At 41.5% G+C, this 26,113-nt stretch overlaps 1 protein-coding gene across 1 annotated transcript in view; it reads left to right on the forward strand.

Moving 5' to 3' along the window:
* The first annotated feature begins 788 nt into the window (after positions 1-788).
* The window catches only part of PCSK1 (proprotein convertase subtilisin/kexin type 1), a 40,386-nt gene continuing 15,061 nt past the window's right edge, over positions 789-26,113 (forward strand). Inside the window, exons 1-9 of the mRNA XM_008569139.1 lie at positions 789-1,162; positions 4,584-4,688; positions 7,924-8,034; positions 9,976-10,122; positions 11,700-11,776; positions 17,322-17,410; positions 20,267-20,439; positions 21,463-21,675; positions 24,144-24,244. Coding sequence (XP_008567361.1) covers positions 983-1,162; positions 4,584-4,688; positions 7,924-8,034; positions 9,976-10,122; positions 11,700-11,776; positions 17,322-17,410; positions 20,267-20,439; positions 21,463-21,675; positions 24,144-24,244 — 1,196 coding nt within the window. The 5' untranslated portion in view covers positions 789-982. The remainder of the gene's footprint in view (positions 1,163-4,583; positions 4,689-7,923; positions 8,035-9,975; positions 10,123-11,699; positions 11,777-17,321; positions 17,411-20,266; positions 20,440-21,462; positions 21,676-24,143; positions 24,245-26,113) is intronic.

Consider the following 26,113-nt stretch of genomic DNA (forward strand, 5'->3'; position numbering starts at 1 on the left):
ACCGTAGACCACCCCCCCCCGGTTGATAAATAAAACAATTTTTTATTTTTTAAAAAGTAACGTGATTAATTATTATTATTATTATTATTGATGAGCTCTGTATAGGTTGTACTGGGTCTGCATATCTGGAATAGAATTTTAGATATTTTACTGAGATTGAGAAACAGAGGGCAGAAGGAAGCAAACATGTAAACTAAGGTGGTTTGAATGGTTAAAATGTGTTTGTAAAAGTATCGCTTTAACACTGTCTTGTAGACGTGCTCATTTTCTTAGGCGATTTAAAGCAGAACTTGGGCAGCATTGCTTCCTTTCTTTCTGCCCTCCCAGTCTCTGTCCAATTTGAAAGACCTAAGAGCCCTATTTTCATGGCAGGTTCTGATACCCAAAGGGCCACTTTAGGAATCCTTACACACCCCCGGCCCCCCGACCCCCCCACGAGATAATGAAGTAAATATTTTTTTTTTAATGGATGGAAAAGTGTGCTGCATTCCCAGCCTTTGGTTTTTGGTAGTTATATTCAAAGGGGCACTCCTCTGAGAAGTGAAGATGTTTCTCATGTCTACAGAATTTATGGGCAGACAGGAGCAGACTTAACTCATCCCAGCAAACGGTTTCTTCCTTTTCTTAATCCTTGCTGCTTATTTTAGCCGCTTCTCCACCCCTCCGGGAATACCATCCAGATCCTAGCCCAGGTAGATCTGACGTCAAGAGATGGCTTTCGTCGATTTGACGTGTAAACACTCATTTCCATTCTGGCTGGCAAGGGCTGGGGCTCCTCTCAGCTGGGAGATTGAAGCGCTTCAGTGAGCGCTCGCCGCCGCCCAGCCTCTCCTCGCGCGCCTCCTAGCTCCTGGCAGAGCAACCCGGAGCCGGGAGTGGTCCAGAGCCTGAGGGTGGGAAGGACGAGTCTGTCTAGCTTTTCTCCTGTCTTGTTTCTTTTCCCTCTCTCCTCCCCTCTTGTGTGCGAGTGAGTGTGTAAGCTATGGAGCGAAGAGCCTGGACTCTGCAGTGCACTGCTTTCACCCTCTTTTGCGCTTGGTGTGCTCTGAACAGTGTAAAAGCGAAGAGGCAGTTTGTCAATGAATGGGCTGCGGAGATCCCCGGGGGCCTGGAGGCAGCCTCGGCCATCGCCGAGGAGCTGGGTTATGACCTCTTGGGTCAGGTAAGAGTTTGCACTTTCGAAAAACTTTTGGGAGCCCGCGGGGACTGGCGGGACTGGAACGCGGTCTCCCAAGTGGGAGCCCCAGGATGCACTCTCCAGCACCCAGTGTGGCAAAGAGCAAGGATCTCCTCCAGCTCTCGCCTCTGGCGCGCTTGGAGAGAGAGAAAGCTTGCATTATTTACTGTTCGGGCCGGGCGCAGCCAGGCAGGAAAGGAAGCTGCTGCAGCTGGGTAGAGCAGAGCTTATTCTTACTGTTGTCGGCTCTGGAATTGACAGCCGTTCCCGCGCGGTTTGGAAGAAAAATCCCTCGACGCTTGTTCAGGGAACTTGAGATGCACTCAGGCTCTCACTAACCAAGCGCCACCGGGAAAGGCAGTGCGCTCTGTCCCCCGGGACTCAGGCGGTCTGCGTCAGGAGCCGGCCGTTTCCTTGTCCTCAATATGGCAGCATCAGATCCAAGTCCTGATGCAAGGGACCAAACAGGCTTAGGGATGTCCACCGGCGGCAGCCTTTGGGGGCATGCCCAGGGCGTTGGGAGAGCGCCAGCTGCCGGGACTCACGACCTGGGGGTTCGGGGGCCGCGAAGTGGACTGGGAAGCTGGCGTGAGAAGAGGTGGGTGAAAGACACGGGACCAGTTCTACACCTCGGGGGAGCTCTGGGTGTTCAACTGGGAACTTGTAAAGTCTGAGCTTTATAACTTTACTCGAACACCCTTCCGCAGGGTCGAGCTGCCAAACTGGCTGTGGGGAAGGAATCTGTCTCTTTCCTGTTTCTTAGCCAAATGCGTAATCGTTTCTCAGAGGGTTCAGTTTATGATCGAAACTGTTGCCTGTCCAAGTGGGGGCTGGGTTAATAGACAGCTGCGGTGGGTTGGTGCATGAAGGCATTAAGAAGGAGACTGCTTAGGCTGCGCGATTCCAAAGGGACCCCAGGGGGTGTGACATCTATCTAGAGCTTTCCTTTCCCTTGGCTCAGAATCAAGTCCCCGGCCCCTTGCTTTGGAAGTTGGTCTGCATCGAAGCGGGGGAGGAGGGAGTTGTAAAACATTTTGGCGCGTTTTCTCTGGAGGTGGTGATTGAGACGCTGCTGAAATCACGGATGAGTAATCAGTGTGGGCGTTGGCGATTCCATAGATCGAATCCACTGGAGAATACACTTCATTCTCCCACTTTATGAGCCGAACAGTTTTTGAAATGCTCGGCAGAAATGTCAATGCACGGACTGACTTCCTGGTGTCCCAGTAGTAGAGGTAGCCTTTTACTTTTTTTGCTCAGCTTTGCTCTGGGCCAGGCTGTGTGTTAGGGGCTCAGGAAAAACGGGGGGGCGGGGGGGGAGGAAGGAAGGAAGGAAAACAAAAAACACTCTCAGGGAATCAAGAATCTAGAGGAAAATAGCTTAGAAACAGACCATTGCATCTGACCATTATTTGTGTACCCATAGAGGGTGTGCTTCAACAATACTCAACAATGTGCAATATTTGTTTATTAAAGTAATAAAAGTAGGAGGGAATTTTGGGAGGGGTGAAAGAAGACTGCCCAAAGAAGGAAAAATTTGCACATGGTTTAGGAAGAAGAGTCATGGGTTTCCAGGAGAATATGATGAGATTGGAAGAAGGCACCCCAGGCATGGAAAACAGGTTATGGAAAAACAGGAAAACACAAAACAGTTTGGTGATAAGTCTGGTAACTGCACACAATTGTTAGGAATTTGGAGGACCAAAAGGGAGAGTAAACAGCAGATGGAACTGTATTGGTGCGTACTGTGGGCATCATGGAAATTTTGTATGTCCTGCAGGGGGTGGGGGTGGGGGTACTGGGGATTTAATCATGTATTCCCTTGGGCAGCTACTGAAGGGCTAAATAGCTCTGGTAACTGTGTACAAGGAGATTAGGAGAGAGAGCCAAAACTAAATCCCTTTTCCTTTTTTTACCTGGTAGCCCCAGACATGCATCCAAACTTATATCATTCAATGTGGGAATTGTTTATCAAAATAAATAAACATAAATCCAAAAAAGTAAAAAACAACAAATCAGTATTCTTGGTAGGATCTTTGGAGAAGGGATGGTGTAGTCACAAGAATAATTTTTAAATAGTTGGGAAAATCCATCTATATTTACATACGATTTGCAATGCTATATTTCCTCTAGTCATTTCTAGTTAAAATGGCATTACTTACAAAAGTTTTTAAAATAATTTTTTTTTTTTTTTTTTGGTAAAAGACTGATAGTGCTTTCCTGGTTCTGATTGTTTCCCTTTCTGCTTAGCATTACTGAAATTGCTGAAATTATGCTAATTTAGCAATACTATTCTGAGGCTCTTATGGCCTCAAAATAAAGCTAGGTAGGATTAAGGTAAGTGACAAAAAGAAAAACCACTTGACAGCAGAAACAGAGCTAAGCATTGGTGATCTTTTCCCATGGCTACTGAACTCTCTTCCCAACTCCATCTACAGCTTATAACAGACTACTCACTGAGATTCAGGCTTGGAGAAGGGCCTAAGCATCTCTATTAAAAAATACTCTAGGGGCCGGCCTGGTGGCACACTGCTACAGTGTGCTGCTGGCGCTCCCGCCGAGGGTTCGGATCCCACATACAGACTGGCGGCTCACTGGCTGAGCGAGGTGCGGGCACAACACCGAGGGTTGCAATCCCATTGCCGGTCACGAAAAAAGACAAAAAGGAAAAAAAAAATACTCTAGATGATGAGAACCACCAATTTAAAGAAGATACTTCTTCTGAAATAAACTATTGTCAATTGTTTGCCTCTTAATTTTAACACTGCAGGGCATCTAGAGGAATTGGTAGCTTCAAATTTAGTACTGTTTTGAGTAAAGGGATGCTAGCTTAAAAGAATAATGAATGTAGTTCTAAATGGAGCAAAGGTGTTAATAGCCAGTCAGAGAAGTATATACACACCCAGGTGGAACAGCTACCCTAAATCTGGCATGCTTTTTCCTGAAAGCCTTAAACTAGTGGAAAATCAAATGGTCACTAAATAACAGCTGATAACCATTATCACTACTGATTCGATGGCTACATTTTATAACAACAATAAATTGTTTTAGCTGAGTGTGGCACTGATCGTAGTACCTGAAGTGTTTGCTTGCTTTCCAGAAAGAATTGTTCTCTGACAGGATACATTTGATTAAATGGATTTCTTTTTTTTGAGAACTGTCTACTTATACAATATTGTCACACAAAAAAACAAATGTAGTTCTTTTAAAATGTGTGAAACAGAATTATCCGCAGCCCCCAAGTACACTATGAGCCCGTGACAATATCCTGAGGGTCATTTCAAGACCTCTATCAGTGCCATCATAATGAAGAAAAAAGTTAACTTCAGGTACAAGGAATAGGCTTAATAAAAGTTTACTGTTAGTTGGGTTTCGAAAGTACATTTCTAATTTTCTTCTTTTATAGATTGGATCACTTGAGAATCACTACTTATTCAAACACAAAAACCATCCCCGAAGGTCTCGAAGGAGTGCCTTTCATATCACTAAAAGATTATCTGATGATGATCGCGTAAGTTTTGTGCATTGTTTTCAAACCAATACCTGACTTATCTGCTTTCTTTATGATTTCCAATAAAAGCAAAAGCATTTTGCAAATATGATTTTTAAAAATTGTGACCACAATTGTTTATCTGTAATATTTATAGTTTCTTTCTTTAGGGTTATAATTACACATAATAATAACAAGATTGCACTGGATTGGTTGAGTTAATTTTATGCATAAATTTTTTTTTCACAAATTCAGTATAAGAGCATGAAAGTTAATATTAAAAATCAGGTGGCAGCACTAATAAAAATGTTTGACAATACAACCAACCAACAACATTTTATTATGTACCTGTTATATACCAAGCAGTTTAATACCAACATGGGGATGCCTGGGAAATATACGACTCTTGTTTTCAATAACATCTCAGTATAACTGAAAAACATTCCACCATTTCTATCTGGTTTTGCTATATTGGGACATAGTATTTATAAGAGAGCTCTAAATCCATGTCTTCATGAGGCAAATGTTTCCATAAATATTATCTTGTTTGACCCAAACCACCTGATCGCTTTTCATCCTGGTTTGTATACAGATTCAATGATTAGGCAACAGCAGAAGATGTCTAGAATGACAATAGGTAAATAGGGTGGGATAATTTGAATGTATGTCTAATGTGCCTATTGATTTTTGAAGTAAATTTTTAACATCAGCAAATATATCAATAGAAAATGTTGACTATGTTGGGATATTGCAATTTGCATACACAATGTTGCTTTTTCTCAAGAATGTGCTATACTATTGGAAATCTATCCTGGTTTGCCTAATACCTTTATACATGATTTCTGTTACCTAGGACACCTGGAGAATTATGGTAAGAGATAGAAAACATCCTCTTGGTGAAAGGATTAAAAGCATCTTCTCAACTTCTCAGAAAAAAAAGTATAAGTGACAGAAAGGTGATAGAACTGTTGAAAGTACATGGAAGTCATGAAGCCTTTGAAATAATTTGCTATTTTATTTGTTATGCAACTGATATAAGTTTAAAAAGAAGAAGATGAAGATAAATTATGAGGGTAGGGAATGACTGGGCTGTGTCACCAATGTTCAAATGAAAAACAAGCAATCTCGCCTTACAAATAATGCTGTATCAGGACTACGGAAAACAACCTGATGGCTCCTGTACCCCCATTGCCAATTCATTTTTTCAAGTTATGACTAGATGTGGGAGACCAAATCAGAGGCCTTGAACCTTACTTTAAAGCTTTCTTGTCCAATGAGATTTTCCCTTACCCACCCCAAGACAGATGGCTCATTGTATGTGCTTCTGAAAAGTAGGACAACTTCCAGCATTCTGGATAGGCTTAATCCTTGAGCAAATCAAGAGAGAAATTTTATTCTCTGCCTAAATGTATGTCCAGCATTAGTGCACAAGGAAGTCATATTGAACTCTCTTCTCATTTTCATAGAGAAATTTGGACAGAGTGGAGCATACATAACTGTTATTCTTACTTAAATTATCTCATGAAAATGAACAGATGGCCCAATCCTAGTCTAGATGTCTCCTTGGTAGTTGATTTTGGGGGGAATCCCAAGGCATAATGAGAAAAAGCTAAGAATTTACTCTCCATTATAACTTCATAACAAAGACGTTTATATAATTCTATGAAACATTAGCCCAAGAATAATTTTATTTTAGAAAAAATCCTGGAATCATAGAAGCTTGCAGTGGGAGGTTGGACTAGATGATATTTAATGCTCTTTCCAGATCAAAATCATTATTTACAATTGAGTACATGATACCTATTTTATAATAACAGAAAGACACCACCAATTTTCTCTATTCCATTTTGTCTGCTCTTCTAGAGATTAATATGCAATTCTGAGTTAATGACATTAATCACAGCCCTGTTTCCTACAATTGGATGTTTATCTGATCAGATGGCAGAGTGTCCCTTCTTATATTCCATTTTTTAGAATTGCTCTTGATTTTCATTTTATTGCTCCTTTTTGATGGGGGATAATGTTCTTTCAAATCAGCCCTGTGAAATGCAGTGACAGCCTATCTTTACACATATGTTAATAAAATTTCCAACTGTAAGTGATCCTCTCCCCCGAAGATTGGTACTTGTTCCCTAGCAGCCATCCTCCAAAGGCTAACTCAGATGATGGCAGTAGTCCAAGCATTGAGGTATTTTAAGCCAAAACAATTAAGCTTGAAAATACAAGCACTTTAAAAATAAATTATAGTGACTAATTTCTAGCTCTCAAGTTCCTCCCAATGTTTATAATAGGTTTGCAGTATATTTTCTAATTGAAAATTCAGGACAGTCCTAGTGTCTGATTTTATCCTTTAGTTGCAAATTATTTTTCAGTTTTTACTTTCGCATCTAACTCATGAGTACTTTCACATTAATAATATCCCACCACACACTGGACTGTCATCATGTATACAACAAAAAATGTGTGTTTGGGGGTAGGAAGTAGTTGTGTTGCCCAGCAAAATGAGAGTATAGCATTATCTCATAATGAATACAACTACAAGGCAGCCTCTCACTCTCTCAGGGCCTCAAGTATAATAGGATTATGCCATAAATGTGGGGCAGGTAATTTTCATATTGTCAGATCTCTTTGCATAATACATGAGATTGAATTAATGGCAAGTGTTCATGGTCAGTAGTGCTCATTCATCACCCTGAATCTGTTTCTCATATTAAATACTCTTAAGCAGGAGGGCGAAGCATAGGGGAGCCAGAGTTTCAAATTTGCAAAGACACAGCCCCATTCTTGTATAATATTTGCAATTTATACATTTGCATGTTAAAGGAAGAGAAATTAGGCTATAAAAGCACCATAGCAGCAATCTCTGCAGTCTCTTAGCTTGTTGACTCATTCCATGAGAATGGACAAATTTTCAGCTACAGAGCCCTGGAACCTCAATATAAAAATGGGTATTATGGTCCATTTGCTGATAAAAGCAGGCTGAACTTTACTTCCACTGTGCCCACAGTGTAAGTAATTTGAGGGACTCATCACTTCACTGTCTGCTTCTCCTCCCCCTAAAGGTATACTTTACTGTAATAGAGGAAATGCTCATCTCCCTAGTGGGCAATCCCTTCTGCCAGTTTGATCTGTAGTCAAACAAAAGCATTGTGGAGCTGCCCGAACTCTGATGGGAAGGGTACTGGGGATGGAGGAAAGACGATTATACAAAGGTGGCTATTGACTTCTGATTTTTTTGCTGTAAAAATCCTTGCAGGTGATATGGGCCGAACAGCAGTATGAAAAAGAGAGAAGTAAACGTTCACCTCTGAGAGACTCAGCACTGGATCTCTTCAACGATCCGATGTGGAATCAGCAGTGGTACCTGGTAAGTACATAGAGAAGAAACCTGGGCTCCTGTGTGGGACCTCGGTTCTGGGTTCTTTACATTGTTTTATCTGCACAATGGCTTTTTCCCCCCATGATGGAGAATTCAGCAGAGGGCTAGGTTATCTAGAGATCAGGACTGATGGGATCTTCTTTTATCTGAATCTTCTGTTTTGTTGGGTGACTGTGTCTGAAACACAGATCTTTAGTTATTTATGAGAGGAGGGGCTGTCATCTTTTTGTTTTCTTAAACTTATCTGGGGTACATGCAGAAGAATCACGTCTTGCGTGTTAGGGGCTTCAAAAAGAGTACTCATGGCAAAAGTCACATTCAGTTGAAGTAACTCTTGAGAACCCTTTGAATCAATCACTCACAGAGTACAGTGAACATAGTTCAGTATACATAGTACTGAATGACAATTCTTACATGCAGTGGGTGAGAATCTCTGAACGAGGCTAATGAAGGAACTCAGGAAAGTCTATTTGCAAATGTCTAGAATTGCAAACAATTCTCCCTTTAAGATTGTTACCCAATCTTTACTGGTGTGTAGGCGCTGAGTGGAGAAATTGTAAGTATTGTTCCTTGCCTGCAGGGTATTCTCTCTTCCATTTTAATGTTAAGCCTCTCTAGTAGTAACACATGTTAATAGAAGGGTTTGTTGTTGAGAATATTATAAAAGATCATTCTTCATGACAACTGTAAGCTAAGGTTTAGACACTCTTGATGAATAATGGATGGGAAAAGGGATCAGTTCCTTTTGACACTCTCTTTACCTAGGCAGTACTTGCTCATTGCAGCAGAAGAGACTTATCAGCTGACACCTTTTATGCATTTACTATGTACCAAATGGTATTCTAAGTGTTTGACATGAATTAATACATTTCATCCTCATAACTACCTTATGTTATAGATACAGTAATGATGCCTATTTAACAGATAAAGAAACAGAGACATTGGCAAGTTGAATAATTTGCCAAAATCACATGGCTACCAGTGGTGGGACCATAAATCATGGCTCTAGAGGCCATACTCTTAACAACCACACTCTGTAATTGCTCCCACAACTGACATGGAGGCTTTCTTGTCTGGCTTTGGCCAACAATCTGTGTGTGGTTCTAGCCTCCTGTGATTTAGCTTCACCATAGCCCTTGCAGGAGCATCAGCAAAGGAGAAGTCCATTCTCTGACACTTTTGATTGTTGTTACTTATAAATTTCTTATTAACCCTTTCACCAGATGCCTGGCATTCTTCTAATGTATCTATCACCTGCTTGGAAATGTGTTTTATCTTGTGTTCCTCTGCTGCTCACCTCTTCTCCTACATACTGTAACTGCTGGAAAAATTATCTGAAAAGAAAAACCCCAAATCTCCTCTCCAAGATACTTATTTACTAAATCGCTCATACTTGGAGGTGGGCAATTAAATTGCAATTCCTGGTCTCCTTAGCATTCCATTTTCTGCTTTTTCTTTTAGAGGAAAAGTTCTAAAACATCCATGAGTGACTCTGCACCAACAATATAATGTGAGCTCAATGTGGCAACCGAGGCTCAGGATTTGGTGGGAGATAGAAACATATGCCATCAAATAAAGCTTTGGCCTGTTATTATAGGAAAAGAATAAAATGAAAAAGTTTGAGCATGTCATTATAAATGAAAGAAACATAGGGACAAACTTCTTTGAAGCCATATAGTTCAAAGAGAAGGGGCTCAGGTGATTAATTCTTTCAAGTGATTTTCCATTAGAACAATTGGAAGAAGAGCAGCAGTCTCATGATCCATTTGGCCGACCCTCAACTTTGTTCTTCATTTCACCTAATTGCCTTTTCTAAAGAGTAGAGTGACCCAAGGAAAAAGAAAGAGGGGTTTCCAGGCTGGGGCTTAAGTTTCCATTTTGCAGCAGGCAAATCACGATTTTTCCAATGCTTTCGTTTATCTTTACCAGCAAGATACAAGGATGACTGCAGCCCTGCCCAAGCTGGATCTTCATGTGATACCTGTTTGGCAAAAAGGCATTACAGGCAAAGGAGTTGTTATCACTGTACTGGATGATGGCTTGGAGTGGAATCACACAGATATTTATGCCAATTACGTGAGTCTGGGCCCTCCCATGACTGTGACTTAGGGAGTTGCCATGTAGACAAACATTTAGGGTATTCCTTCCCTTCAAGAGAGAAGCTTCTCTGATGTCAGCCCTTGAAATGATAGGCTAAGGCTTTGCCCCTTCCCTTACCCTCTCACCAGCCCATATGAACTTGTCTTGTACCAGTGGGCATTAAAGAGTTCAGTGGGGTCAAGGACTGTATGAAAGTATGTGTGCTGGGAGAACGTGGGGGAAGTACCTTTACCAATTATACTATTAAAGGCCATTCAGACTCTGACCCACTCAGTGTTTAGGGCAGTAAAGCAATCCAATCAAGACTGATGCCTGGGATCATTTTCACGGTCTTCCACCACTCATCACTTATGACTCAGTATCCCTGACATTGTGAAGTTATGTGGATGCGATTCCTTCCATTGCCAATTCAAAGTGAATCCCAGACAGTTCAAAAATGCCAAGCTGAGAATGGAAAAGTTTACTAGAAATGGGAAAATAAATAAATGAAAATGATCTACTTAATTGTTTATGAAGTTCACAATATAATATGAACTCCATAATATCTCTTAGATCTTTAGATCAGGATGGCAGACATTTCATCTTCAAGATTGTCTCTTGTCTTTCTCTCTTCCTTTCCAGCCACCTGACATTCCCCAGCCATAACACAAAGGTAAAGAGCAAAGGAAAAGGGAAGGAAAACAAGAGATTAAAAAGATTAGCACAGGGCCGGCCCGGTGGTGCACTGGAGAGTGCGCCACTTGGGAGTGCAGCAGCGCTCCCGCCGAGGATTCGGATCCCATGTGGAGACCGGTTCCCGCTCACTGGCTGAGCGCGGTGCGGGCGCAACACCGAGGGTTGCGATCCTGTTACCGGTCAGTAAAAAAAAAGACAAAAAGGAAAAAAAAAAAAAGATTAGCACAGATAGAAAGTAGGAATTATCGAGGGACATGGAAAATATTGAGAAGTAGTAGTAGTCATAGAATTCTTATGTGGGAGAGGTTTAATTGTTGCAATCTGGTTGGAAAAGGGCTTGGGACCTGGAGGCTTGTCTCGAACTTCAAGCACACTCTCTTTCATTAAACTGCATGTTTATTTAGTGTGCCTGGGGAAGTTGAAGAAGATCGCTATGGACCTGAGCCTCACCCCACAGCAACCTCTTTGCACCTCTATTCATAAGACAGATGAGTTGACACTGTCAAAGTAGCACTGTCTCTGTGATCTTAGTTAAATCACTCGGTTTCTCTGGGCCTTGATGTTCTCATCTGAAAAATGAGGTGACTGAACTAAGCAAACTCCGATTCCTTCCAGCTCTAACATCCTATGGGCATTGATGAGCTGTAGGTTTGGTGACATTCACTGAGAACTGGGTGCTGGCTCACTTTGGGGTGTTCATCCTCTCTGCCGGCTTTGTGCGTATAGTAAGTGTTCTGGGACTAGGTCAGAAAGTCTGAAATCAAGTCTTTTGAACTATCATCCAGAATGAGAAGGGATGGGGCGAAGCCTTGAGAAGTGTTGTTTTCTTTTCTTTTCTTTTTTTTTAATGATGCTACAGTTCTATTTTATCTCTTCAGGATCCAGAGGCTAGCTATGATTTTAATGATAATGACCATGATCCGTTTCCCCGATATGACCCCACAAATGAGAACAAGTGAGTAATCGTGCATTTCGGGAGAATAAAGTACTTTAAAATGCTTTTATCTTGTTTGTGAAAATTATGCTATAAATTTGATCCACACTCTAGCACTCAGAAAGCGTTAATGCACAGCATCTGTACCACAATATTTTGTTGCTTTTAAAACAGGAATCGAAGCTTACATTTTTATATTCCTTTGGATTTATAAAACCATATTTTAATTAAACTTCCACATTGTAAAATTCTCCTTCTGATATTATGAAATTTATTCCTCAAGTGTTACTGAAGATTTGTAGCTTTAGAAAGAATGTTTGGGGCATAAAGAGTACAAACTTCGAGTTCACTCCCTACCTCCAATTATCGTATAAATCTTTTGCTATTAGCAACATGCTTGATGTTAGTCAACAACTTCCTGTGTTGGCTACAACCATCCTCAGCCATTTCCCCCAGAAGAGCATGACCAGACACCAGACTAGAGTTTGGTACCTGAGCCCTGGCCCCCAAATCCAACCCAGTCTCCAAGGCACTGAATCAGTTAGTAGCCTGTTCCAGAGCTCCTGCTAGGTGGAAAGCCAAAGGGAAGAGAAAGGGGACGGCATCTGACTCCTAGATTAATTATCTCTCCGTTTTAGCCACGGGGTTGTAGGGGAGGACAAGAGCCAGAATTTCCAAAGCAAGAGTCCAAAAGAGACCCAGAGGCAAGAGACTTCTAACCCTGTCTCTTAGCCCCAAAGAAACTTTACCCTCTAGGCTCATGGCCTCAGAGTGTCCATGCCCATGTGAGAACTCATCTTTGTTCATACTGACATCGCTCACAAGCTGCAAGGAGACGTTCAAACTTTCCTCTTTATTTCCTCTACTCAGAAGAGACTTGCACCAGAATAGATGAAGGCCAAGGGCAAAATTAGGGCTTGCAGCTAGAAGTGGGGATGAAAAAAGCAAAGCAAGTAAAAGCTCCTGGTAAATGTCACATAATGTGCTCCCCTGCTCTCTCTGGATAGCTCTGTCCCTTGGACTGTTACCCAACTTGGGTCAGTCAATTTTCTCTCACTCTCACTCTTTCCTTTATTCTCTCTAGAACTCCCATGAGGCTGGTGCAATAATATTGACCTAAAGTTGTTCCTTTCTTTGGATGGCACCCCCTCCAGAAGGCCAGCAACCTCCAGGAAGGGAGGCTGGGGCACATGGACTTGGCCTCAACTTCTGGGTGTATGGTTTTTCTTTGGGGAGAAGGGGAGGCTTATTGAGAGTTCAAAGATTCTACTTCTTTCAGTACCGTTTCTTTCTTTCTTTTTTTTTTCCATTTTTTTTTTTGTCTTTTTTTGTGACCGGCAACGGATCGCAACCCTCAGTGTCGCGCCCGTACCGGACCGGGACCGGCCACGGGATCGCAACCCTCGGTGTTGCTCCCGCCCCTCGCTCAGCCAGTGAGCGGCCGGTCTGCATGTGGGATCCGAACCCTCGGCGGGAGCGCCACCGCGCTTCCCAAGCGGCACACTATAGCAGTGCGCCACTGGGCCGGCCCAGTACCGTTTATTTCTTTGGTGATTTAAGTAAAGGAGTTAACTACATATACCCTTAAAGGTTAGAACATTTCAGTAACAATACAAATAGGAACCACTGGCAGGGGTAGACTTGGAGGAAAGTGGGAGTTTCTCAGGAACTTATAGCAGGTCCACCCCCACCCCAACAGTCTCAGCCCTATTTCTGAGTCAGGAGAGTATGGGATCAGCAGGAACCTCTGATCTTTTGGAGCACGGTCTTGTAATGCTAGGTTGGCTGGCAGTTGAGGCTTTGCCAATTACTGGCATAGGGGGTGACCTTGGGGAAATCACTTCCCTCTCTTTGCCTCTGCTTTTTATTTCTGTCCCCTAAAATGGGTGACAAGGCACTTGCTCCCTGTTTCTGAAAGGAACTTCCTGAGGAAATGGGCAATAAGTACATGGAAGAAAGGAGCACGCTTTTTAGAATGGAGTAAAAACAACAGATTTCATTCCATCCCTTGGTTAAGACTAAGAGGGAAATCTGCTCTCAGCCACATGGGTGCAGCTGAGAAGACTCAGCCGGAGGTGTCAGTCTCCCTCCCGGGTAGCATACCTCCTGCCTAGAGGATCTACTGCAGGTGATAACTTGTGTGGTGACTTCACAGTATGTGAATACTTGGTGAAGGGATACTCTAGAGATTCTCTAGTCATTAGGAGGGGAATTCAGACCTCTCTCTTCCCTCGCTAAAAAAGGGGGAATCTTACATGACACTATCTCTAATAGCTACATTTCCCCCAACTCAGGGAGCTCCAGAGATCCCAAGGAAGCAGCTCATATGATGATATTTATCTTGAGCCTAAAATCTCTGAGCTTTCAGAGCATAGCCTGCCATGGACTTTTCACATGGCATGGAGCTAGCATGGCATAACCCAACACTTCAAAACACAGACTTTGGAACAAGCTTTAGATCAAATCTTAGACCTGCCACTTAACAGTTGAGTGACCTTGAGCAAGTTATTAACTTCTTTGTACTTAAGTTTTATAATCTTTTGGAAACAGATATCTACTTCATTGCGTTATTACAGAGATGAAGTGAGTTTATATATATAAATGGGTTGGACACTGCCTGGTACATAAAAAGAAGTTAAATAACTGCTGTGATGATGATGCCCATGAGATGATGATGATAATGACAATGACAGTGATGATGATGATGATCAGAGCTTTTGATTTAGCAACTGAAGTTGCTAAAGACCTTCTTTTAGTGAGAAATTAGTATAATGAGAATAATATTATCCAGTAGGAGCAGAAACAAAGGCAAGTCAATTTTCTGAGCCAGTTCAAAATCTGCTATTTGAAAATGACACAATGAGCAACTATCTGTCAGCGTCCTCTTGACTACCAACCGGAAAGGTAGCATCCCTATCATTTATCAGGAGGTATAACAAGAAATGGCCACCCTTCTAGAATGTTGTCAGACATAAATTCCCTAGGTTTGGAAAATGAATGGCTCCATTTTGTCTTGGTCTTTATTGCAATTGGAAACCTATTATCCTCCAATTCCAAGGGCATTATCTCTCCAAACCCTCTGTATTGCAGCTGTTCTTTTTTACTATGTAAATGAGATTAGTAGAAGCTACATTTGAATGCTCCTTTGCAAATCACTGAAGGAATCACTAAACAATAAAATCTTAAAAGTGCGGGTAACTCTTACTATTAAGCTGGCATGAATCTGTATTCAGTATTTCAACACCAATTACAGATTATTTTTCTAGTTAAATAACATGTGTGACAAGGATATCTTAACCAGAATAATAGTAGTCTTTAAACTATCTTGTGGAATAATTTTTTAAAAAATCAATTTGTTTAAATGCCAGTCACTACCATTGTTTTAAGATAATAGATGGTTCTTCTTGCACAGTGCTTGACTTAGGAAAGAAAAAGAGCTGCAGGTCTATAAAGAATGACATAGACACACTTTGATAAAGTCTTCCCTTTTAATTAATGCATGGAGGTGGGAAGTGAGGATAAGAGAAGGAAAAAAGATCAGTCTACATTTGTACCATGATCCTATTGCTACTCTCACTAGGCAGCAGTCAGTCCTTAGTATATAAGGAGAGTTAAGTAATAGGTGGTGACACACGGCATCATTTTTTAAGACAGAGGCACAATTATGGGGATGTTTGTTTGTCAGCAGGTTGATTCTCTTGGCTCAGGCTAGCGACTTGTATTGGATTTTTTGCTATCCTGGGTCCTGTCCCCATCCTGTGTAAATATAAATGTAGGCAGTGGTGGCTTCCAGAAACACATTTCTCACAGGACAACACCTGAATTTCTCCTTCTACAAAGGCAAAGTGGGCTAATCCATCCACAAAGTACAAGGCACCTACTATGTGTTCAAATGTGCACACATTTCTCAGAGCATGGGCATGTTGGTGAGGACAGCTCAGTTGCAAATGAAAGAATCCTAATTCAAAGATTAAGTAAAATGGGGATTTTAAAAAAATTTCACCCAAGGGATGCTCTAGCTTCAGATGTTGCAAGATCCAGGAGTTCAAATAATATGTCCTCAGGACACAAACCAACCTGTTTCCATCCCCTGGGGCGGCTCGCCTGCACTCAGCTTCATTCTCAGTAAACTCTTGCCTGGCAGCAAGATCCACAAGCCTCACGTAGAATTTAAAGCTCAAGATTCCCAAGGAAGAGTAGAGATCTCTTCCCCAGAATCTGCATCAATCCTTGAAAACTGTGGGGAGGAGGGGCCCCGTGACTGAAAGAATGACAAAGAATCAGGGAGGACCACTTCCCAGAAGGGGAAAATGTGAGCATACAAAAAAGAAGCAGATGACTGCCAAATCAGGGAAGCCCTTGAATTAAAGATAATTATATTGTTCTGAGTTAGAATTCCTGTAATGAACTATAGAAATGACCCCTGAAAGTGTAGTCTTTGACTTAGAATTCCTATCCAGTATTAACATGCAGGAGCAGGACCATCACGTAGTGGAAGGTGACCAGAAAATCACTGGTTCTTTAAAAAAAAGAGTTAAACAGAATTCTTGTGGATGGCCCAGTCAATTTAGGAATTTCATATTCTGTGCCAGGCTGAATTAATAGTTGGCCAGTGCAATGGTGTCTACAAGCAGCCAGCAGACATCGTTGCTTGGAGCAAACCCTTCCTCTCTTTTCCTCTGTGTGGGCATATCCGGTCAATGGCTCCTCCAAGCCAGCAACAGCTTTCTGCTTCCACAATGCAATAAAGTCAAGAAAAATGGAGATTCATATTAATGGGCTCTCGGCTTATTGGCCCTCCTGAGTCAGGATGGTGGTGTGAAAAGACATTATTATCCCCTGAATTATAGAACTGATGCTTTAGTGGTTGAATTTGGTGAGTTTAGAGATGAATGTTCCCCTAAATACCCTGAAATCATAAATTGCCCTCATTGCCTGATTGCAAAGCCAATCTTGTTCAAACTTCTGGTGCTAGTCAGAGTTGTGGGAGCACCCTAGTTTCCTAGTTAGCCTGCAGTGTCTCATGAAAAAATCTCAAACTCCTCTTGGTAACAGAAAGGAGGGCTTAGAAGGGGACTCTGTTCTGTCATATCCTACGAGGGCAGGTCAAGGATAACCTAATCCAAGGCAGTCGCTAGGGAGACAAGTGAGGAGCCACTTCACTACTGTAAAGTATGAAGCAGAAGCCATTTCTTTGAAATTGTTTCTGAGTGTCAGAGTTGCTCCCAATAGTATCAATAGCTAACACTTGTTCTTACTATATGCCAACCACTGCTCTAAGGGCTCTACACACATTATCTCATGGGATCTTCACAACAATCCTTTGAGGATAAATAACTTACCTGAGGTCATACCACTATTTAGTGGCAGAAGCCAAGATTAGAATTCATATGCTTTGGCTCCAGGACCTGTGTCCCTATCTGACTATAAATTTTGTCTCTTGTAATGGGAATAAAACAGCAACAAGTCTGACAAAGAGTTAATGTATCCATGTACCATGGATTCATATGCAAAACAAATGTTTGTCTTTATTGATGTTTTACAACTCTTATTTTTTAATCCTCAGACATGGGACCAGATGTGCAGGAGAAATTGCCATGCAAGCAAATAATCACAAATGTGGGGTTGGAGTTGCATACAATTCCAAAGTCGGAGGTAAAGCAGAGGGTTGTTCCTGTAGTTTGGTGCTTTAATTTGAGGCTTGCATTACCTATTGTAAGTGCGGGTGGTGGGTGGTGGGGAGGATGCTTCCCAATCTCCAGAGGAAGAAATGAACTCCATGTAAAATTTGCTGCTGGACTTAAGTGTGATTTGCTAGCAAATCAGTGGATTTGGATTCCCAGAAAATGGATAGCTAAATATAGCCTATACATCTTCGCAGGAAAAAAAATGGAAATGTTGAATATCATTTAAACCAAATCTAATTTTCTCTATGTTCATATTTGGAAGAGTTGGTAATTGAGTGCTTGCAAAGGGAACAGAAGGAGGAGGTAAATTTAGGCAAGGACTTTTCCAGCCTTTCAATTCTACAGAGATTTTTCATTTCATGACAAAGAACAGCTTCAAAAAATTTTAAAAATACATACTTGTTATATTAAGTAGCCAAAGGTTATCTTTGATAACAAGGATGTAGAATTTTTAGTTGTTTCAGTCCTTGTGGGGAAACACATGGTAAATTCCACTAGGGTAATTGAGGACATTTTAATAAAGAGACTATTTATAAGAGTTAGAGGAAACAAACAAGGAACTAACAAATGTTACCATATTTAGTCCCAAAAGAGCAAAAGGAAGGAGAGATCAATGGAAAGTGGAAAGAGAAAGGTGTGGTCATCGGAGAAGTCCCTGGACAGGAGCTGTGGCCTTGAGTACAACAGAGCTACTTCTAGGCAGGGAGGATCTAGGGGAACCTCACTCTTCTGCCATCCTCCACCCTCCTGCTGGTGTCCTCAGTTGGCTGAACCCAATGGGAAGGCAAGACACCCCACTGACACAGTCCACCTTCCAATGGAGAAGTGTGGAGAGTGGATCTGCAGGGGCTAGATAATGATAATAATAAAAATAATAATGTCTCTCGTCTTTACACTATCCCTGCCATAGGCTTTCATGGTTATGCTACAAATTTTGAGTTTAGATTGGTTTTCAAAAACTATAATCACACAAAAGATCGAGTGTAGAACATGTCAGTTACAGCAAAATTCTATTAAACTCTTCATAAGTATACCTTGAATCTGGTTATGTATTTTTAGAAACCAAATAAATATACATCCTGGCATATATAATGCATCTCTCACTAGTACAGGGCAGTCTTACATTTTAAGTGCCATTTCTGATTCCTTTGATACTAACATCTTCAAAGTGTTGTGTTAATTTAAAGAAAATGAAGGCAGAAGCACAAATTATATAATCAACTAGAAAAAGAATTCATTTTAAGTCATAATGAACTAAACTGCTATAGTTCGTGAGAGAATCATCTGCTTCCTTCCTTTTATAGAGGAAGAATCAGAAGCAAGGTTCTCAAGGTAATGAAAGCTAGTTTGTGGCAGTGAAACACAAGACTTCTGATTATAAGCCTATGATTTTTTTTCATTGCTCCACCCTCTGATGATCTAGCCCCAAATACATTTTTTCAACAATAATTTTCATTTATTGACTGTATGTCAATCACTTACCCTACAGGCAATAAATCCTGGCAGTTAACAGGATGAATTTGGCTGCCAGATTTCTAGCATTCAAATTTTGACTCCCCAGTTTCAAGCTGTGTGGCCTTGTGCAAGTCACTTTCCCTCTCTGGCCTTAGGCTCTCCACCTATAAAATATGGAGAATTACAGTATGTACCTCAAATGGTAATCGTGAGGATAGATGAGCTCATATGTGTAAGGCCTGTAGAACGGTGCCTGCATATAGACTATCCTCAATGCACCTGAGCTGTTACTATCATCCCCATTCTACAGTTGAAACTGAGGCACAGAGAGGGTAAGTGGCTTGCTCAAGATCATACAGCAGTAAGTAGCAGATTTGCAATTTTTTTTCTTCCAGATACATTTTTAAACTTTTTTTAAAACAAATATGACTTTCACTCATCATGTTAATTACATGTGCTTTTGCCTTTGCTCCATAGTACATAATAGTGAGAAAATCTAAAGCTGTGCACTTCTTGTACTATCAGCCTGAAGCTAGGAATAACCAGGTAGCTGCTTGTGTCTGTCCAAATTGCTTTTGCCTTCCTGGCTCTTGACTTCATGAGTCTGATGATGGGCGACAGCTTGTTGGAAAGCAGAAGGAGCTACCACATCTACATTCTCCTGATGAAAAATGATTTTCCCTCGGGAGTGAAATCCATGGCAATGATTTCATCCTTGTGATTATTTAGAAGAAAAGGAAACATGTTCCTTGAAAATGTTTCTTAGCAAACACATAAAAGAATGGCCTCTGGGTTATTTTTAATCAGTGCTTAGAAACAAGAGTTCTTTCCCTATTTGTTAGTTTCCTATTGTGCTAGATCTTTTCAAGCTGTACTCTCTCCCATACTGGGCCCTTAGTATGGCACAGACTGGGCCACAGCTATTTGTGGTACAGTCATGAGTAGGCACATGGAGGGGGGGCTGTTTGATGGGTCTTTCTGAAAGCTAATCTGTCATTTTGCTGGGGTAGAGGGGAAACATTTTGTAATTAATGACCACTTCCTCTCATCCAATGATGCTACTCCCCTTCAATCTCAGGCATACTGCTGGGAAGAGAATCTTGAGTGGGAAAAAAAATCACAGCTGCCTGCACAGTGCATAGTGTTATCTCTAAAGGGCAGACAAGAAAGTTATGGGGGCAGTGGGCAGTGACTTGCCCCTCCCTTCTGTGCTGTTAGTAGCTGGGTGGCAGGCATTATGGACGTTCAGTGCCTAACCCTGTTTTTGACTCTTTTGAGAGTCTTTTAAAAAATAAATGTTAAGAGCATTGCACTTTTATACATGTGCATACTCACATCAGACTTCGTATGTGTTTGTTTTGCTACTCAGGCATAAGAATGCTGGATGGCATTGTTACCGATGCTATTGAGGCCAGTTCAATTGGATTCAATCCTGGACATGTGGATATTTATAGTGCAAGCTGGGGCCCTAATGATGATGGGAAAACTGTGGAGGGGCCTGGCAGACTAGCCCAGAAGGCTTTTGAGTATGGTGTCAAACAGGTGAGATGCTAACACAGACCTACTTGAGATGCAACCTGACTGTTTGGGTATAAGCAGGAAGGAAGGACACTTTGGTAATATGGAAAGAAATGGTTGTGAATTGCTTACCAAAGTTCTTTATGATTTTAATGCACTTAGAAAGCCAAAATGTCTTCAGAGGGATGGAATTAAAGCTTAAGAGAGTTTTCTCTGTTTGGGTCTGAAATCAAATGAAGATTTAGTACTTTTAGGATATTTACTTTAAAAATATGTCTGGATATTCTTCCTCCTGTTGTCATTGTTCTGCTGCTTTTGGGTTTTTACACTAAGTAAACTACTACCCAGACTTCTTTCAAATGCTCTGAAAAGGCATTCTTAAATGTAGCGACACATTGCCTTCTGCTCTTCATGTGCCCATCGAATGCTTGTGCCTTGGCTGTGTGGCTCTGTCCCTCGGGTTTACTGCATCATTGCACAGATTCCAAGACCTCGTACTCTACAGAATGAAACAAAAGCACAAATTCTGGAGAGCACACATTGAAAAATCATAGAAAGGGTGGCCTTGACAAGTTTCATTCAATGGAATGGTCCCTTTTAACACAGCTGCGAGGCAGATCTGAATAATGCCTGATTTTCTCATTCTATCAGTCAGCCAGAAGATTCAAGCAGGAAAAAAAAGAGGAAGTTCAAAGATTCAAGCATAGTAACATAAGCCAAAAGAAAAGTGAAAAAATATGAGTGAGTGCTAAAGGCTAGATTATGAATCTGCCTAGTAAAGACAGGAAGAAAAGCGCGTGCTCAGCCCGCCTCCCCCTCCCCGCACAGGGCCCAGATGATGGAGACGGGCAGGGCCAGAGTCTAGTGGCTTATAATAACAGTCTCATGAGATTTCCAGCATTGATGCTGCAGGAACTGGACTTGAAAATAGACCCCAAAAAACTGTGTCTGAGAACTTCACATGTATTTGTTGGGGATTTTGTTGGGATACGACAGTGAGCACAATAAAGAATAACAGATGTATATACATTCTGGCTTTTCCTTTAGGGGAGACAAGGAAAGGGTTCCGTCTTCGTCTGGGCTTCTGGGAATGGGGGACGTCAGGGAGATAACTGTGACTGTGATGGCTACACAGACAGCATCTACACCATCTCCATCAGCAGTGCCTCCCAGCAAGGCCTGTCCCCCTGGTATGCCGAGAAGTGCTCCTCCACGCTGGCCACCTCGTACAGCAGCGGGGATTACACCGACCAGCGAATCGTATGTTGCTTTTGTCTCACTCTTTCTGCTTGGGTAGGAGAGCGTGGCTTGCACCGAGAAAGAGTCTCCTAACCGACCTTTGGTAGAAGTGATTTGCTTAAGCTTGACGTCTCAGCTGGGGAGACTCACGTTTACTCACTTGAAAGACTGACATAGAGTGGGAAGTTTTCTCTCCGGGGATAATGACACTTCTGCCAAGATGATCTTCCCTCTGTGTCATTTTTAAACTCAGCCCTGAGACACCACCAAACCTGTCATTACATACAGTTGAAACTCCATATGTCTTTTCTGCTTCTCTGATGCCTCCCTGGAAACAGTCTTAAAGGAGATTTCAGGGTTGTAGGGGCTTTATCTCCCTTGTACTTGCTGATCCTTTGACAGAAGGGATATAATCTGACTTGCCCTTTAGCAGATGATAAAAATACAGTCTACATTAGTTATGTCTCCTAAGAATGGACGACCTGCAAGAAAATAACAGTCTCAATGTCCCCTGAGGTGAACTTCTCAGCATCTTGGTGAGCAGCTCAGGGATGTTACATGCTGAGAGAGTTCCTCCAGCCCACGCCTGCCTGTGCCTTCGCTTCCATGAGTCAGACTGCCAAGGGCAATTATTGGATTTCCCTTCAAGGGCATGATGTTGAAGGGCCATTTGGGGGCTTTGCGAAAAAGAGAGGCAGTTTTAATTTAAAAATTTAAAGCCTCAAATTTAACTCCTGACAGAATGAACCAACTAGCTAAAGTATGGAGATCCTTATCTCAATGAATTTGCAGATCATAATCCAATTAGATTGTGGGCGAACCATATAGTAATTACCTAGGAATATGTGCAAAAGTCCTATTAATAGCATCTCAACAAAATTGTCAGCACTTATGTCTTCTTCATACAGGATCACTATTCTGCACCTCTGCCTGGTTTTGCAACCTAGTTTAGAAAGTAAAACTGTGGTCTCAACTTTAAAGTGCTATCTTCCCTCTCATACTTTTATCTTCAATTACTCAAAAAGTAGTGACATTCTACCCCAGGGTTCTTTATGGAAGGCATATTTTATAACCTTTGAAAGGGGCATATCAGACATCTGTCCCCCTTGTGTGCAGAGCCCCTGGCTGTTGTCATTCCCTTGGGTGCCGAGAGCTGCCTCTTGAAAATGACTTGCTATGCATTTTAGAATCATCACGTCATAAACTGTCCATCATCTGGGCTACCCTGCAGTGAAGCAGGAGGAAGATTTTCCATCTTTGTAAAGATCCCTCCTTAGGTAAACCAGCTATAGGAGAGACAGCTGGTGGATTCTATTTGAGGCAGTTGCAGTAACATAGCCTCTTTCTTACGCAAACCTCTTCCTCAGCACAGTCATCTCTGGGGGCTTACTTACGTCAATAGGTAAAAAGGGCAACTTTGCCTCTGGAGCCCTCTGAGGAGCGGAGCCACCTTAACTTGAAAATTCAGCAACTCCAAGCGGGAAGTCAAAGGAGGTGATAATAGAACAAATTATTTTTTTACACCTCCCTCCCACACATTGAAATCTCAAGCTGAAAACTATAGTGCTGGAGCCTGGGTGGTGTCATGTTAGTAATCCTTTGGCCCAACTCCTTGTTCAACCTGCAGAGCTGTTGTCCTTAAGGCAGATGGACTACAAGTCTTTTTGATTTCTTCTGTCTCAGCAACCTCTTCGTTACTTTAAAGCTAGCTTGGGTAATTCCTTACATGCAATAATATGGTAGAAGTACTTTCACAGACAGGACCTCACTTAAGCCTTAGGATATGAGTCAGGAAATGTAAATCTCATGTTACAGATGAGAAAACCAAGTGACTTGCCCATGGGACACATCTAATAAGTAGCAGCTCTAGAATTTGAACCCAGAACTAAGACCAGCACCACACTTTTCATTTCAAAAACCCACCATTTTCATCAAAATGCAAATGTAGACTAACTTGTGGGCCTCAAATCTAGTCAACAGTGAATGCAGACAGCACACTAAGAACATGTTGTGCAAGGGGCTACGGTCAGGATGGCTTTACATCCTTGCACTGAAGAGGCAGCCAAATGTCAATCTGAAGGCAAAAGGGAATTTTGTGTGAGGCAGAATTTCTAAATATGCCAGACCAAACACAATGGACCCGATGATTAATGGGCCAGCATGATTCACAGTGATTTTGAAACAGTTCCTTTTTTATAGACCGCTTTTCGCTTGGGAATCTCAGAAGAGAAAATATTCATAGTGGGAGTACTTCATTCCCAGAAGAGGCATCTTGCTGCCAGAATTATAGACATGTTGCATATAGAGGAGAGTGAACTAAAATATCAGCAGATGGCAAACATCCGCCCGTGTTTAGAGGAGGAAGTAGGGAATCGAATCAGCTGAGTCTCCTGGTCATAGCAGATGCAGCCCTTGGTGTGGTTAACCCTGGGGACAGGCTCACACTCCTCACATGTCCTCGCCTTTCTCTCCTTCCTGATGCCATCCAGACGAGTGCTGACCTGCACAATGACTGCACTGAGACCCACACGGGCACCTCGGCCTCGGCACCCCTGGCTGCTGGCATCTTCGCTCTGGCCCTGGAAGCAAAGTAAGGCCCAGAAAGCTTCTCATCACCTTTGCTAAGGCTGCTGCTGCTTCTTTTTAGTAACACATATTGTTTTCTGAATATATGGTTACAATAGAAATTTTGGAAAAGTACAAAAAAAAAAGAAAGAAAGAAGAAAGATAAACTCTCTTCCTGCCATTTTGAGATAACCATTGTTAACATCTTGATGTAGATTAAATACACACACATCTTACAAAATTGGGATCTTAATATACACATTGCTTTGTAATTTGTTTTTTTTTAATACATCCTAAAATATATTAAAAGCACTTTCTCATGTCTAAGTCAATGTTCCTTGACCTTTAAACACTCATGCGCACCCCACCCCCAATCTCCTTCCCACTCAGCTGCAAGACCTTCTCACTTCTGTTTACTCTCATCAGGCAAGACTTTGTCCAAATAATTGCCTATGGGTAGTATTAGGAACAACAAGTTTATAAAACATCCTTTTTTCAGACTATATAAAGCTAGTCCCAGAGCTGAAATAACCATGACACGGTACGTGAGAATTAAAGACAGGCTTTTTATCTTTTCTTAGTATTCCATTGTATGAAAGCAAATTTTATTAGTCATTTAATCATGCTTAGATAGACACCCTTGTCCATAATATTGATTGTCATCTCTGATAATTTCCTCAGGATAGACACTCAGAATTGGTGTTTGGGGGCCAAAGGGCAGGCATGTTTTAATGGTTTTGATACATAATGATAAGTCGCTGCCTTGAAAGACTAGACCGTTTTATATTCCCGCCAGGAACATGTGTGAAAGTGAGTTTCCAAAACCCTTGCCAAAACTACTTTTATTATCTTTTAAAACGTTTGCTATTTTGATAATGAAAATGGTATCTCATTTTTATATGCTTTTATTTCATTACTAATGAAGCTTAATATCTTATATCTACTGACCACTTGTCTTCTGTGATTGCTTCTTTATGGCCTTGCTTCTGTTTTATGGCCTTGATTCAGAAAACCTATTAATGTTCTATCAGTTTGACATTTACCTTTTAAATTTGTTTATATGTGATTTTTAATGTAAGGAAGTTAATATGTACATATTTATATTTCTCAGTCTGTTTCTTTAAGGCTCCTTCTTTTGCTTTTATGCTCAAAAAATCTTCCCAACCCAAATTTAGTTAAACATATATCTATGTATATTTTATTATGGTTCTTTTACCATATTTAAATTCTAAATCCCCCTGAAATTTATTTTAGATGAAAAATGATGTTAAAAAAGATTTAACGGGCCAGCCCGGTGGCACACTGGATAGTGCGCCGCTTGGGAAGCGCGGCGGTGCTCCCGCCCGAGGGTTCGGATCCCACATACAGACCGGTTCCCGCTCACTGGCTGAGCGAGGCACGGGAGCGACACCGAGGGTTGCGATCCCGTTGCCGGTCCCCGGTCCGGTACGGGGGCAACACTGGGGGTTGCGATCCGTTGCCAGACCCGGAAAAAAACAAAAAAACAAAAAAAAAAAAAAAAAAAAAGATTTAACATTTTTCTTCTTATAATAGTTACCCAAAAGTCCTATACCTAGCACAGAGGAAAAAAACTTAACTGTCACATTGCACATGCACAGCTTTTTATGTTTCCTCATTCCTGCTTTCTGAACTTGTGTCGTGACAGCAAATCTTTAAATATTAAATCAGGTGCTATGGATGCATATTAGAAGAAGCAATTAAATTTGGAAGTTTCTATTATCTTTCCTAACAAGGAGGTTATCCTAGAAGAACGCACATATTCTCTAGAGAGAGGACAAAGCCGTCCTGTCATGTCATGTTCAGTGGACTAGGTTCACAGTAGCAGAAGTGTAGAACATCTTGGCCTTTCCCATAGTGGAAAAGTCCTGGAGTT

Source organism: Galeopterus variegatus, unplaced genomic scaffold (genome assembly GCF_000696425.1).
Source record: "Galeopterus variegatus unplaced genomic scaffold, G_variegatus-3.0.2 Scaffold467, whole genome shotgun sequence".
NCBI lineage: Eukaryota > Metazoa > Chordata > Mammalia > Dermoptera > Cynocephalidae > Galeopterus > Galeopterus variegatus.